The 16,713-nt window shown below is 35.0% G+C and overlaps 1 protein-coding gene across 1 annotated transcript; it reads left to right on the top strand.

Moving 5' to 3' along the window:
* Nucleotides 1–4,600: 4,600 nt before the first annotated feature.
* LOC146141496 (E-selectin-like) lies at nucleotides 4,601–12,288 on the top strand. The gene is made up of 6 exons (XM_083390146.1): nucleotides 4,601–4,655; nucleotides 5,022–5,204; nucleotides 6,508–6,702; nucleotides 7,886–8,062; nucleotides 11,644–11,826; nucleotides 12,119–12,288. The coding sequence occupies exons 1-6, from the start codon at nucleotides 4,601–4,603 to the stop codon at nucleotides 12,286–12,288; spliced, it is 963 nt and encodes a 320-aa protein (XP_083246272.1).
* The last annotated feature ends 4,425 nt before the right edge of the window (nucleotides 12,289–16,713 follow it).

The raw sequence follows: 16,713 nt of genomic DNA, 5'->3' as shown, positions 1-16,713 counted from the left end.
ATGCGACATTAGACTCGATTATAAAAAACACAAGATTGTGCCTACATCAAATACTGCGCGATCTTCACGTTTTGATGATATTCGAAACAACTGTTTTTAATAAAGGTTACTGAAAGTGAGAATTAGTGGTGGGCCGCACGTAAATATCAGGCGGGCCGCAGGTTGGACATCCCTGGGTTAAGCAGACACGTGAAATGGTTGGGTTCCGTTTTACACAAAACGACGTGAAAAAAAAGGAAAGATGCAAAAAGCAAAAAAAAAAAAACTTGCAAAAAAAAATTAACGTTGCTTATTTTTTTTTTATTGTTTGTTTTTTCGCTGCTGTTGCAAAGTTTTATCGTCTTAATCTGCTGTATTTGATTGATAAGGGTTTTTTTCAAAAAAAAACGGAAATCCACGTTTTGATTATTTTGTCAATAATATAACTTTTGAAAAAATAACTGCTTGTTGTAGCAGCCAGTTTATTTATAACCAACGTTATTCTCCGCAGTTTACAGCACGTTTTGGAAAATCGTACAGTTTTTTTTCCGCAATTTCAGTCGGTCACAAGGTGCGGCATTAATTTAAGAAGATTTATTGGTAAAAAAGTGAGTTCAGAACAAACAGATTGCAGTTAAAACTACACGTCTTCCGTCCAGTTCCTTACATTATATTTTAATTTGTCAAAATATTTAAAAACAAGTAACTGCTAAACAACGTTTTGATCATTCCCAACTGTTTTGCGATACCCCATACCATCATCAGTATAAAAATAATCTTTGGTTTAGAATGCTGTTTGGCCAATCGGAGGAACTATTAAAAATTTTTAATTTGTATGATTATGAGCAATAACTGAACTAAAAAATAAGAAAAAACGCAACATATAGCAAGCAATTTGTTTTATGTGCTAAAATTTGGATAAATAGCTCAATTTTATAAAAAAATACTTGGGAAAAAACGCTTCATTTTAACCCAAGTCATTTGTCCAAATGACTTAAATCAAGTCAAGTCATTTGTCCAAATGACTTAAGTCAAGTCAAGTCGTTTGAAAACAGTGACTTAAGTGCACTTAAGACAAGTCAAGTCATTTGTCCGAAAGACTTAAGTCAAGTCAAGTCACTTTTCCCAAATGAATTAAGTCAAGTCAATTCGTTTGAAAACAGTGACTTAAGTGCACTTATGTCAAGTCATTGACTTAAGTCATTAGAACACTGGATAAGTTTGAATAAAATAATGTGCCACGGCAGGGGCGAAATGACGGCAGCGGTGAGATCAACTTGCGCAGCCTAGCGGCCACCGACAGCACGGCAAAGTGGACACTAGATGGCGGTTACGGGTGGTTGTACTCGTATAATCCTTGTGTAGAAATAGTATTAACGCAAAGCTAGAAAGAACATACCACATCAATTTGTCTGGCATATCCAGTTATTAAGCTCCTTTGACAAAATGGCCATTGATAGACTCGCGTCCGTCGCCCGTGATGGCGTGCTTCGGCGGCGGACTCATCCGATATAAGCGAGCACAAACAGAATTGATGGAACAGTAAGCCCGTTTATATGCACCTTTCGCGGACAGATTAGATTAAGGTTCAATCCGGATTGAAAAGTAATCCGTTCCAGCGTCGTAATTACATGGCGCGAAATTTAAGCCAGCTCAAGTGTACAAACTGCACTGATATGCATTATTACTTGATTTTCCATTTTTTGGCTTAGGGCACTCCTTGCGGTGGCAATCTATTGTAGCTTGTTCGTTTTTATTAAACTAAAATTGAAAAAAAAGAATTACTTGAGTTAGGTTTGCCGATTATGAACGTTTTTGACTGTTCATAGTGCTTCTGTTTACCTGGCACACAGAATGTAAGTGCACAAAAATTAAGCTTATGTGTGCTGGCCAATTCTATATACAAGGCAGAGTGGACAAAAGAAGGTGATAAGATGTACCAAACATTAATGAAAACTGTATTTGGCGCTGGCCTAGAATCCTACCACAGCGTTGAGAAAATTATTAAAGCAATTTAGGCCTACAATATTTGGGTGAGGGTGGGCCAAGTATTACAAACACGCATTCTAACCAAAATAATGTTCGATTTTGTTGATTCTAGACCAGCGCCTCTGTCACAAATTAGTATCTAACGAGTGAATGTATAACGTTTCCTTATGCGAACTGCTTAAACAACTGCTTAAGAATTGGCCAGCACACATAAGCTTAATTTTTGTGCACTTACATTCTGTGTGCCAGGTAAACTGAAGCACAATACAGACAGTCAAAAACGTACTTAATCGGCAAACCTAACTCAAGTAATTCTTTTTTTTCAATTTTAGTTTAATAAAAACGAACAAGCTACAATAGATTGCCACCGCAAGGAGTGGCCTAAGCCAAAAAATGGAAAATCAAGTAATAATGCATATCAGTGCAGTTTGTACACTTGAGCTGGCTTAAATTTCGCGCCATGTAATTACGATGCTGGAACGGATTACTTTTCAATCCGGATTGAACCTTAATCTAATCTGCCCGCGAAAGGTGCATATAAACGGGCTTACTGATCCATCAATTCTGTTTGTGCTCGCTTATATCGGATGAGTCCGCTGCCGAAGAACGTCAGCACGGGCGACTGACGCGAGTCTATTAATAGCCATTTTGTCAAAGGAGCTTAATAACTGGATATTCCCGACAAATTGATGTGGTATGTTCTTTCTAGCTTTGCGTTAATACTATTTCTACACAAGGATTATACGAGTACAACCACCCGTAACCGCCATCTAGTGTCCACTTTGCCGTGCTGTCGGTGGCCGCTAGGCTGCGCAAGTTGATCTCACCGCTGCCGTCATTTCGCCCCTGCCGTGGCAACTTTTTTATTCAAACTTATCCAGTGTTGTAATAACTTAAGTCAATGACTTGACATAAGTGCACTTAAGTCACTGTTTTCAAACGACTTAACTTGACTTAAGTCATTTGGGAAAAGTGACTTAACTTGACTTAAGTCTTTCGGACAAAAGACTTGGGTTAAAATGAAGCGTTTTTTTTTCAAGTATTTTTTTTATAAAATTGAGCTATTTATCCAAATTTTAGCCCATAAAACAAATTGCTTGCTATATGTTGCGTTTTTTCTTATTTTTTAGTTCAGTTATTGCTCATAATCATACAAATTAAAATTTTTTAATAGTTCCTCCGATTGGCCAAACAGCATTCTAAACCAAAGATTATTTTTATACTGATGATGGTATGGGGTATCGCAAAACAGTTGGGAATGATCAAAACGTTGTTTAGCAGTTACTTGTTTTTAAATATTTTGACAAATTAAAATATAATGTAAGGAACTGGACGGAAGACGTGTAGTTTTAACTGCAATCTGTTTGTTCTGAACTCACTTTTTTACCAATAAATCTTCTTAAATTAATGCCGCACCTTGTGACCGACTGAAATTGCGGAAAAAAAACTGTACGATTTTCCAAAACGTGCTGTAAACTGCGGAGGATAACGGTGGTTATAAATAAACTGGCTGCTAACAAGCAGTTATTTTTTCAAAAGTTGTATTATTGGCAAAATAATCAATTTTTTTTTTAAAAAACCTTACCAATCAAATACAACAGATTAAGACGATAAAACTTTGCAACAGCAGCGAAAAAACAGTCAAATAAAAAAAAATAAGCAACGTTAATTTTTTTTTTGCAAGTTTTTTTTTTTGCTTTTTGCATCTTTCCTTTTTTTTCACGTCGTTTTGTGTAAAACGGAACCCAACCATTTCACGTGTCTGCTTAACCCTTTTCTTTCCCTTTTTCTACACTAAGAAGACATGAGAAAAACTCGACATGCGATATTAGACACGCTGGGATCTCCAATACCGGATATTTAAAGTAGGGAGATGAAAGCTGTCGTCATTTAATAGATGTTCGTCAGTTGCGTAAAGTCTTTTCGCTTTTTCTATTGTCCCTTTTAGCACAGTGGTTCTTAACTTTTAGTTAGAGTTTTTTATACATAATTTGAATTAAGCGAACCGGCTTGAAATTTTTGAGGTTTTTGCCCCAAGTAAAACGTTAAATAAAATAGTCTCGCACGTTACATGCTTACTTGTGTTTGTCTTAGTGAAGGAGTGTGCGGTCTGTATGATTTTGCGGCTATTAAACACTATAATAGTGCAAGTAGTATACATAGCAAAGCCCGTGCAGAAGGTAGCATTTTGAACCTTTCGGATAAATCTTGATTCACTTTCCACAGATGTTAAAAAATGATGTTTAAAAATGAGTTGAGAAATAATCGAAACGTCCAAAATGATACCTACTTCTGTATGGGCTTTGATATTCTTACTATACGTCTTACTACAACCTCCAACCATTATGCCCCACTAATAGTGCAAAATGTTGAGGAAATATAAACAGGTATAGGGGTGTAACTGGTAACAAACATCTTTAGAACTTTAAATGCTCTACTAAATTACTGTTATTACCGTGATTTGTATTGATTTTGAATGTTTACCTTATCGCTCAGTTTATTCTCGTTGAAAAAAAAGTAATCTGTACGTTTGAATCGTAGTCAATTGCTGTGTCTTAACTATTTTCTAAAAACTCTTATTTCTTACTTTTAGAAACTTTAATTTTCTTTTGAAGAAATAATATCGACCAAAATGCTTGTTCAGTTATTCGCCATTGGCCTACTTGCATTGGCAGGAAATGTGAAAGGTATAAATAGTTGACAATTTTTTTTTAAGTAATTGGTTAATATAATAATCGTTATTATGCCATTGCACTTATAGCAGAACAATGAATTTTTCATAAAAATGCGATCTGTTTTACGCAAAGCCCGCTATATGAGTGTGTACAACATCTAATAAACTTTCGAAAGTACCGGTACTGAAATGCATAAGAAAGAGAAAATTGCCAAAGTCATCACATTTAACATCCGAAAGTTGTCGATCTAAAAAGTGCGAACTGCAATAACCGTCATTAAACGAATCGCAATTTGCCAACTTTTATTTTGCAGGAAAATTGCGGTATCTTAAAAGTATACGTATTCCAATTTTAAACATGCATATGTTTTTCACACAGCGGCATGCATCGCCCATCCAGCTGTTGTGAATGGAACTATTACCACAGGTGTTCCACAAACTGGGTTTAACGATGGTGATGAAGTGACAGTAACTTGCGACCCCGGGTTTTCGATTGATGCCCCCACTTCGTCCTGTAACTCAAGTACCGGCGTGTGGACCCCGCCAACTTTGACTTGCACAGGTAAAAAGCGCGATTTGCTTTCGTTTGTCGAAAGAGTTTTGGGGACTTAAATCAAGTCAAGTCATTTATATGACTAAATTGCACTTAAGTCAAAAGTCATTGATTCTAGTAGTTACAACACTGTGAATATGCTTCCAAATTGCGAGTCCCTTAATTGGGATTATTAGCAATTGCACATCCAGCAAATCACACAAACTTTTATGGGTTCTACATTTATGATCGCCAGGGTCGCACTTTAAAGACCTTTAAAAAAAAGGCTTTAAAAAAGTTAAACAACGGCGCGATTTTATTTCGAAATTGCCTGTAGCTGATCGAAGGTCGGCGCATTTAATTAAAAAATATTTGCTGAAAGAGAAATTTTTACATTTGAAGATTAATATATATTTTAGTGATTTTTTAATGTATTTTTCGTTTAGTAATTAATTACAAAGTCAAGCACGTTTAAATTTACTGTTTTTTTTTTCATGAATTGCAGAGGCAAAAGGGTCGAGTAGATCGACACCACCTTGATTAAGGCGTTTCAATACGAAGTTGAATTATCTTCAGTTAGTGTGAGTGAGAAGTAAATAATGCATCACATATAAAAGCTGATTCAAGCTTGCATCAAAGCCCAAGTATATTGTAAAACAGGGGTCGGCAACCTTTGTAGTCGCGGGCCAAAACCAACCTTAGAAAGGTCTCTGCGGGCCGCACAAAATGTTAACTAAGAATTATGTTATTAAAATGTTAAAACTACCGTGAATCAGGCGGACCTCGGATCTTTTTTGCGCCTAAAAACGTGTTTAATTACATTTAAGGAGGCAGTAATAACGTATTGGCGCAAAGCGCGAATAAAATACGTTTGTTTGGTTTAAAATCCGAGTCCACACATCGTCATCCATACTACTGATGAAAAGTGTAATAAAACTACTTTGAGGAAACACAATGTTCAAATCGATTGCCCAAAAAATAATCTAGTATATTTACTATAAGACTTTTTTATTGTCAAAACCCAATTTCGAAATACTTCTTTTTCTCAACCCTACTAACCACGTTTTCCTAGAATCCTTGGCAAATCTTGCTATGTTTTTTTAAGCAAATACATTTTTTTCGATTTTTTTAACTATACAGCAATTTTTTTTTGTAGTTTTCCAAACGACCTCTCTGTCTTAATTTCGAATGAGTACGCTATCTGTTGTAGTTTTGTGACAACTAACTCAGTTAAATGTGATGCAAACGTCTGACTTTAACAGTATCATTTAAGATTATACTATACTACGGTGTAGGCAAAGTTAATTTTAATTCCTGTTTATTTTTACCTTAGCGTTTTATTGCAACGCGCAACCAACTGTAACCAACGGGGGGTCAGTTACTCCCGCTCTACCTGTTTCACCTGGCTACACGGGCAACAGCAATGTAACAGCGGTATGTCCTAGTGGATTGAAACCACCTGCTGGTGCTAATACTGCTGAATGCACTGCAACCAACACATGGAGTCCGACCAGTTTGAATTGTGAAGGTACATTATACTGGCAAATTTGAACTGTGAAGGACGAAGGTACATAATACTGGCAAATTCCTACATAATACTGGCAAATTTGTACTTAATACTGGCAAATTTATACATAATACCGACAAATTGGTACATAATATTGGCAAATTCGTGAATAATGGGCTAGTGCAAATTTATACATTATGCTGGCAAATTTGAACTGTGAAGGTACATTATACTGAATGTGTAAAATATGAAGATATTCTCGTCCTTACACGTAAATTATGATAATGACTTTAGGAGTAAGCAATCTTCAGACTTAGGGCCAGTGCCTTACTTAACCGTAGCTACATCTTCTATTAGCTAAGTTACGTTTCTTCGTTTAGGGATATTTCAAAACAACGGAGCCTATGCAAAAAGTGATAGTATTATTACTGGTTAGATCGTAGGGTGGTATCGGTGCCGATCCGATATGATCGATCGGACAAGTACGGATACTAACACTCGACATCGGCTTCGATCCAATATTATCTAACATCCCTACTTATATAGTATATCCATGTTAGATGTCAACTTTATGAATCGTAAAACAACGAATTTAGTATTTAAAATCAATAAGGCGTAGAAAGAATATCAAAGCCCATACAGAAGTAGGTAGCATTTGAACGTTTCGAATATCTCAACTATCTTTCGAACTATGTTGGAAATCAATAAAGATTTATTCGAAATGTTCAAAATGCAACCTAATTCTGTATGGGTTTGAATAATCTTACTACGTATAACTACAGCCTCAAGCCATTGTGTTAAGTTTTTTTCGAAACTTTCAAAATGCTCCCTAATTCTATATGGACTTTGATATTCTTACTATGAAATTAAATACAACTTTACAACTTTATTTAAGGATAACCTTGTCATTTTTTTTGCGGCAACAAGTCCTAGTACCTGAAAAAATGGCTTTTGAATATTTCAATTTCACCTATTTTGCTTGTTGGAGCATATTAATGACGTCATTTTGTATCGGATCGTATCGCGATACCTTTCTCCTAATATCGGGTATCGGAATAGAATATCAAGTATCGGACATCCTTAGTATAGAACTATACAGACGTGTAACCAACTCTTTGCAGACCGACACAGGACCGAGGTTTTTTGGTTTAAAATGCCTGCAAAAGCAAAAACGGCGTTTAACTTATTATATTTTGTTTTTCAGTAATAACTTGCGCAGCTTTGACTGTAACAAATGGAGTCGGGTCTTCAGGGCAAACAGCTTTCGACGGAGAAATTACAGTCAGCTGTAATCCTGGGTACATTGTGTCCGGACAAAACACCTTGAAATGCGATGGGACGCTTTCTGATAATTGGAATGTTGCTCCACCTACTTGCATTGGTAAGTTAATCTTATCATTTTAAGGTAAAAGCAACAAAGAGCTTATTAACGAGAAAACCAACAGTCATGGATTTGAATCTCCTCGCTCTTCTGTACAATTTAAAACGTTTTCTTCTGCCGGACGTTAATTGGCTGTGTCTGATTATTTTTTTATGACGTCATAACAATCACTATTTTATGACATCATACCCGTCACTATTTTATGACGTCATTATTCATTAACTTCGGAATAGAAAATAAGGGAATTCCAAAAGTTGAAAATTCGGGATCCCCCATTTTTGAGTTTCTGGATACGCCCCTGTTCACAGACATAAGAGATACAACAAAGATTAATCAAAATTATAATGATATAAGTGTTCCTAGGTTTGCCGCCTTTAAAAGCATTTTTTAACAACATAGAGTGTTTGTTTAACAATTTTCTCCACCTACATGCATTGCTGAGTTTAACTAGTCATTTTAAGAACCAATAGGAGATTTTGAATCTTCAACAGTCATACAGAATCTAATTTCGTCAAAAAATTTGATGTCTAAGGGTTCCTAGGTTGACCTTAAGTAAAAGCATTTTTACAGGAGTTATTTAGTTTATCATATCTGCCAGATAATTACTATGAGGTTTAACCATCAAGAGATTGTTAACAAGATATTTAACAGTAACATTATGTCGATTTTTTTTATTTGTGCATAACCTTTAACCTTTAATTATATTTTTTTCCTCACCTTTTTTTATTTATTTTTTATATTTAGTAAATATCAAACCCCATGCAGTTGTAAATGAACAAAGACTTATTCGAAACGTTCAAAATGCTTCCTACTTCTATGTATGGGCTTTGATATTCCTTACACGTTTCACTATGGCCTCCAAACATTATGCTCCACACTGAGCAGTTTAAAAACGAACAAAATTAGGGTTGCCATAAAGTCTTTATATCGGTAAAAGTACTTGATTGTGTTTGTTATATCGTATTAGGGACTCTCAATAAAACATGTTCACAAATTTTGGCTGTCTAAGCATACATTTGTTACTTCAAATATACTAAATATATGTTTTTAAAACCATTTGATGACTTTATGAAGTATAGTAAAATAAGACCTTATTTCTATTTTCGAAAAAGCTTTACCTATATCGGTAAATGCAAGCAAGACACTTAGACACTTAAATTTGGCTATATTGACGACATAATATACTATCGGGTCGGAGAGACATATTTTTGACCAAAATATAAATCAAGAGAAGTTTAGCAGACTAAGATTCAATTTATTTTGTGCTTCTTTTGACATCAATATTTGTTTTATCATTTGCTTTTCCTACTTGTATTGGTAAGTTCGTCTTATCATTTAAAGTTTCAAAAATAGGAGATTTTATTCAATATTGAACAGACATAAGGTCGAAATTTCACGTTTGCGTAAAGATTACGTCATACAATGGTATTTTACGGCATACGCCTGTTTTTTACAGCGTGTTTATTTTGCCATGTGGTTGAACGACGTGTTACGAGATTCCCACATTTAATCCCAAGCCTTGTCAGCAAACAGTTTAATTGGTTTTACATCCTGTTGAATAAAAACAGAAGCGTATATATAATCCCAGCAACCTTAAAATAGTTTGGAGAATTAAAACAGACAAAGCTTCTACAAGCTTCTTGCTTTTTCTGGACTGTTTAAAAAATTCTTTGAAAGACGTGATTGTCTCTTCAGATAAAGCAGTTATTTCCACTTATTCGTGTAAAATAGGCACAATCAGTTTTTAGAATACAACAATCAAACATATAGGTATTTTTTAAGAATCACTCCTTTTACATTTTTCTGGAAATTCCCTGTTGTACCCCAGCAATACCAAGAACAAAAACTATACCTTAAACTAAAAATGTGCGTAACTCCCATAACGTTCTCTTCAACCTACTTAAAAATTTCGTACAATTTTGTTATATATGGCTTTTACTGTAGGATTTAAATATAAATGTGCCTGGGTTAGTATTAAGGTATACGGTAAATTTATCTATCAATATTATAGGTACCTGCTTTTTATGTTTACTTACCAATATAAAAATTAAACTTTTTTCGTTTGACTTCGTTAAAAATGGCTGATTTGTTAATTTATATTTTCTTTATCTACAAAACCAGCCCGAACGGGAACACAGAACAAGACCTATAAACAAAGCATCAATATACAATAGTGTTAAAACCAACGACATAAAACAGCCAAATGTGCAGTAATAACTGATATTATATTCGTCGTAATAAGGCCTAAATGGCCAAAATACCATCTAAAACTGAAGGCGTATGCTATGGAACGATTGGGTATGTCGGTGTTTTGGCACTGAACAGTGCCACTGATTGTCGTAGCAATGGATGCCAGGATGAGAATTTGTGTTCGACTTAGAATTATTGAGGGAGTTTGTAATAAATTTGATGTTGGATTTGTGGTGAGGTAAAAGGATATTTAGATATTTTTCTGACCGTTTAGCCCTTCTTCCGACTTTTATGGCTATTAGCCCAATCCTCGTCTTATTTCGAACTATTCCAGGGGTGACGAACCTATTTGCTGTCGCGGGCCACTTTGTCAGTTACCGCTGAGTAAGCGGGCCACACAACTTTATACGCATACTACAAAACCTGTTAAAATCATAAACAATTGTTCATCAAACGAAACTAATCAAAGCCGATGCTAAGCTTACACTAACTAGTTACTACTGCATTGCACTGAAGTAGCAACAGGCTCATGGTGTTGAATTATTAGTATATTTTATGACACAACAATGGTATATTTTATGACACAACAATGTTGAATCCTGAAGTGATGGGTAATGTATGGATTTACACAACATGTTTCTACGATTTCTGCATGATATGCGCGTTATTTTTATTATTATTATTTTTTTTATTATTATTATTTTTTTTTTAATCCGGCTATCAGCTTTTGATATCGCATCGCAAATAGTAGAAGCGGGTCGCTTCGCGGGCCACACAAAATTATTTTACGGGCCATTTGTGGTCCGCGGGCACCGTGTTCGTCACCCCTGTTCTAGTCTGAAGTTGACTTTGCTCTAATTTCGGCCTTATTGCTAAAATCCCTCCAAATTATGTATGAAACAATGTCAGTCACATGTTAATGGTCCAGCAATGCTAGTGTTACGGCCATATACTTTATAAAGATGCCTTAAAAATAGATATAAATATTTCGCCTGCAAAGGCATCGTCAGTATATCTAAGAAAACACGAAAACAGTATAGTTATTGAAAAACAAAGCACATACTGACGTTTACGTGTTTTTTATTTATGTCTGCCATACAAAAAAACTATAAATAAAAAAAATAAAAACTCAATGGCAAACTGATTGTGTAAAAAGAAGATATTTCTCAACCTTACACGTAACTGACGACACTGACTTCAAATGGGAGAAAATATACTTTAGGCTTTCCTGTCCTGGCTAAAGTCAGTCATTTATTAATTCTAGTCATTTAAAAGAGAAATCTATTTCGCCACAAAATAGGGCATCATCAGTCTCTCAATTCGAATGAATCAATATAAAAAGGAACTCTTCATAAAACGCCAGTGACCAGTTCTACCGTTTTTTCCCGCAGCCGCGAAATGTGCAAACGGCCCAAAACTGACAGGAGCAAACGCCTTAACAACTCCTCAAGGTGGTTTCGAGGGGTCTGTGTCGATAACTTGCATCAGTGGGTTCGGATTCGCTTGGGGAGCCGCCACTTCTTCGCTTTGTACAGCGACCAACACGTGGAACCCAGCATCAATTGAATGCGTGGGTAAGTCGGCTCAGTGTTCGTAGCAAGTAATTTTGAAATGACTCAAGTCCCAGTCAAGTCATTTAAAATTAACTTACATAATAACATTACATACAACCTTCGATAACGTTTTGTTAAATGCCTGGCAGGTTTTCAAGTGTTGAAAGATTAAAGTAAAAGCGGTTTGAATTCTCTTCATCGATTGATCTTATCTCACAGAATAGCACTACTAACAACCTTAGATAACGTTTTGTTAATGCCTGCTGGTAAATGTTGAAATATTCCAGCAAAAACGGCTGAACTTATATTACAGATATCAACGAATGTGAAACTAAAACCGACAATTGCGGCGAAGAGAAATGCACAAACACCCGAGGATCTTACACCTGTGCCGGTTCAAGCTTGTTTCGTTTTCAAACCGCTTTAGTGGTGGTGACTGTTGCCTTAATATCCTGGGTAACAACCCAGTCGGCTTCAATTTAGCTTTGGGTGTTTGTGTAGTAGAAATCGTAGTTTGTTAGAACTTTATAGCTTCATATCCGATTTGTCGTTTTTCTTGACTGAATATTTTATGTGGAACAAATTGCCGCTGGTAGCGTTTCAAAGAACGAAACGGCGGTTTTATCTAAACATATCTGTCGAATTAACGCATAGGTTTGTCAAATTACATTTTGTATATAATGTATTATTATGCACTTAACAATTTCACACAATCAACCTCAAAGTTTGTGTAATAAAAACCAACGTTTTCACCAGTTGCTGCGTAAATAATCGACTTTAAATTCGTAGAGAATTTCTTTTCGTAAATGAATTATTAGCTTGCCTGATTTTGTACTCAGTTCAATCAAATACACAAATGTAATTTGATTTGCCTTGATTCGTTTACTTACGAAATCAGAAACTCTTCTATAGCATAATCTGTCCACCCAGTTACTTGGAAATAAAAAATCAACCTTACAATTGCTAGGAATTAAGACTGTCCACCCAGTTACTTGGAAATAAAAAAGTAACCTTACAATTGCTAGGAATTAAGTCTGTCCACCCAGTTACTTGGAAATAAAAAAGTAACCTTACAATTGCTAGGAATTAAGTCTGTCCACCCAGTTACTTGGAAATAAAAAAGTAACCTTACAATTGCTAGGAATTAAGACTGTCCACCCAGTTACTTGGAAATAAAAAAGTAACCTTACAATTGCTAGGAATTAAGACTGTCCGCCCAGTTACTTGGAAATAAAAAAGTAACCTTTCAATTGCTAGGAATTAAGACTGTCCGCCCAGTTGCTTGGAAATAAAAAAGTAACCTTTCAATTGCTAGGAATTAAGACTGTCCGCCCAGTTACTTGGAAATAAAAAAGTAACCTTCCAATTGCTAGGAATTAAGACTATCCGCCCAGTTACTTGGAAATAAAAAAGTAACCTTCCAATTGCTAGGAATTAAGACTGTCCGCCCAGTTACTTGGACATAAAAAAGTAACCTTCCAATTGCTAGGAATTAAGTGTGTCCACCCAGTTACTTGGAAATAAAAAAGTAACCTTCCAATTGCTAGGAATTAAGTCTGTCCACCCAGTTACTTGGAAATAAAAAAGTAACCTTCAAATTGCTAGGAATTAAGACTGTCCACTGAGTTACTTGGAAATCAAAATGTGACCTCCCAATTGCTTGGAATAACAAAAAAATAACGAATGTTGAAAATGAAAGAGTTTTTTGAAACGTTCAAAATGCTACCTATGCTTCTGTATGGAATTTAAGATTCATTCTACGTCTTAAACGTAACGTTATGACTAAAAGAACAAAGCTATCACTCCCCGAAAAAAAAAATTAAATAAAAAAATGGTTTATGTGAACTAAAATGTTGACAACCATCTGCAATCTTCTGAAACATTGCTTGTCCCAAAAGGCTTTGTCAATTTTAAACCATTTAAATTAAAAAACATCGTTTTTGAGATTTCGGTTGCACGCGAATTTCATTTTGCTTTTCAGCATGTTTTAGTTTTTGTTAAAATATTATTTTCAGCCTGTTACATCTCCACGTTCAAGTTATAACAATTTTGTTGTTTAACTAGCCTACGTAAAACAATAGCCAGACGTAACAACGCTTTTGAAACTTGCTTTGTTTCCTCAATTGTTATGTTTGCCTTTAATTTGATAAATAAGTTTGAGAAGTAAGCTGTGCTGTACCCAGACATGGACAACTAGATTTATTTCATCTTTTTTTTAAATTAGATTTGAATAAAATTCGAGCATTTTAGTTTTTCCAATATAGATTAGAATTGAAATTAGATAATTTTGAGCTTTCTTAAATTAGATTAGAATTACCGAATTCCTAAAAATCAAATTCGAACTAGAATCACATTTAATTATTTACAATAAATTTGATTGAATCGCAATTTTTTTTTTTTTTAGAAAGTGAATGGTTAATATACGTGTGTTGATTTTTATGCCTTTTTAGGTTTTTAGACTGTAAAAATTACATACAAGTCGTTCAAACCAAAGAGTTTTAATTGAAATTCTGTGTTTCAACTGAGTGGCTAAAAATGTCGTTGGACAAAGTAGCAGTTTTGGTAAAATCCGAATTAGATTAGAACTAGAATTAGAGCAAACAAGCAATTTATAAAATAGATTAGAATTAGAATTAGCCGCATTTTGCTCTAAAACAATGAATTTGAAAACTAGAATTATCTAGTTGTCTAAGTCTGGCTGTACCTTGCTAAGTTACCCATTGTAGGAATTTGTTTGGCGAAACTTGGACAAACAAGCATAGTGTGAAAAGTTGAATGTTGATTGAATAAACCTGCGTCGCAAAAATAATTGGTGAGTTTGATTTACTCTGTGAATACTTTCCTGTTTCGAAAAAGGTTCAGCAAACAACTAAAGGTTACTCACTTTCTCACTGACGCCACTTCGGTTCAACGGAAACAAATTTGAGGATATTCAGTTTAATTAATTTAAGTTTTTAAACCGTCGTAACGACATCATTTGGTATTAGATCGGTCGGCCGTAATTTTTGACCAGGGTATCGGAATTAAATGGGTATATCATTGTTAGGTCAAGTAATTCTGTTGTTAAAATAATCTCTTTATGTAATAAACTAAACATCATTTTTTTTATATAATATTTTTCAAGCAACACTTTTTTATTTCAATCAAAACACAACCATAACAAGATTAAGTCGTGCAAATGGCTCAATGAGAAATGAATAGGCCTACACTTGGGAGAATTATGGTTCGCATTTTGAACGTTTCCAAAAATGATTGAATATGAATAAAGAGTTATTCCAAACGGTGAAAATGATTCCTACTTCTCTACGGGCTTTGAGATTCTTACTACGTCTAACTACAACCTTCAGCCATTATCTTAGGATTTATGCTAAACGTTTAAAATCATAACGACTTCTTAATGGGCTTTTTTATGAACCCAGAAATGGGTTTTATGAATGTTTTTTTTTATCAATCAGCACATAACTACTGGTTATAAAAGGCAAAATATAAAAGCTTTAAGTAACAAAAAGTGCGTATCAGCTACAAAGTTAACAGCTAAATATTTAAAGAATAGTCGTTGCAATCGTAGCCTCAATTACCCACAACGCTACCAGTAGTTGCAAACATTTTCGCTTAAATTAACTTGGAAAAATCTTTCCAAAGTAAAAAACAGTGTTGACAACAAAATAGTTAAACATTTCGATAAGTGCAAATTCAAAACATTAAATTTCGGCCGAGCATTTAAAAGCGGGTAGGGCTGTCTATCCTATTTTCAAAAGCTAGTGCAAAGTCACAGTTAAAAAGCTACATTCCTACGAATAGAACACGATTAGAATTTAAAGGGAATTGACGAAAGCGATTGCAGAAAGAAGAATCACCGTCAAAGTTGTTGTGAAGTGAAAAATTCCAGCACTGCCACCTGTAAAAAAAACACACAATAATAACTATAAAGCACCATTATAAATTATATTAAGAATAACGACATAATGAAGCCAATAGCCAAATATAGAGTAATAACCAGGCAGAATAAGAGTTAAATCATCTGAATAAGACCTGAATTCACCGAGTAAGGCCTGAAAGGCCATAATAAAGCCAAATACGCAGTAATATCTACGATAAAATAAGATCTGAAACATTTAGCCTACATAAGACCTGTAAAAATTCATCGGGGTAAGGCCTAAAAGAAACAAATAACACCTAAAAAAGAGAGAGGGTATTGGACAATCTCTGCCGTTTTGTTATCAACACTTGGCCATCCTAATTTGAACGTTTGAGCGCCGCTGTTTTTGCACTGTTTGTCGTTAATGGGGGTAGGGGTGGGTGATGGGTGAGCTAGAAATTTAGGGTTGGGATGTTTCGGTTAGGATAAAGATCGTATTTTGTGTTTAGGTCTTATTCCGACGGTTTTAGGTCTTATTCCTATTTAGAGGTTAATATGACTTGGTTCAATTTCGACTAAATTCCGAACTGTGCTTTTTATGAAGAGTTTAATTAAACATGTAACGTTTTTGCACTGAATGTCTTGACACTTCATTTCACTTACAACATTTTGTGGACCGGAAGCAGCAGATATCTAGGGAGAATTTGCATTGTGACGTTATTGTATGACGTCAACTTAATTTTTTTTCCTACACTAGTCCACGCGAAGCAAAATTTTTTTTCGTTTGCCGCCGTAAAACGAGTTTATCGACGCCTGCACTAGAAAAAAAAATTCTGGTCGAGAAAAACTATTGCAAATGTGGATGACAAATACTCCTTCCGCTATAACGACAATCATAGCACAGAAGCAATTTATAAAATAATTCAGAATTAGCTTGTTACTCTAGTTTAGTGGTCGGCAAACTGTTTTTAGTGGGCCGCGAGTTACTTTTGAATAGCTTAGTGTTATAATGTAGTTGTGGGCCGCGTGAAAGCCGTACATTCATCGCA

The sequence above is a fragment of the Ascidiella aspersa genome, chromosome 5, assembly GCF_963924565.1.
Source record: "Ascidiella aspersa chromosome 5, kaAscAspe10.2, whole genome shotgun sequence".
In the NCBI taxonomy this organism is placed as follows: Eukaryota; Metazoa; Chordata; class Ascidiacea; order Phlebobranchia; family Ascidiidae; genus Ascidiella; species Ascidiella aspersa.
Note: the sequence above shows the minus strand (reverse complement) of the source record. Positions and strands in the feature narration are given on the sequence as shown.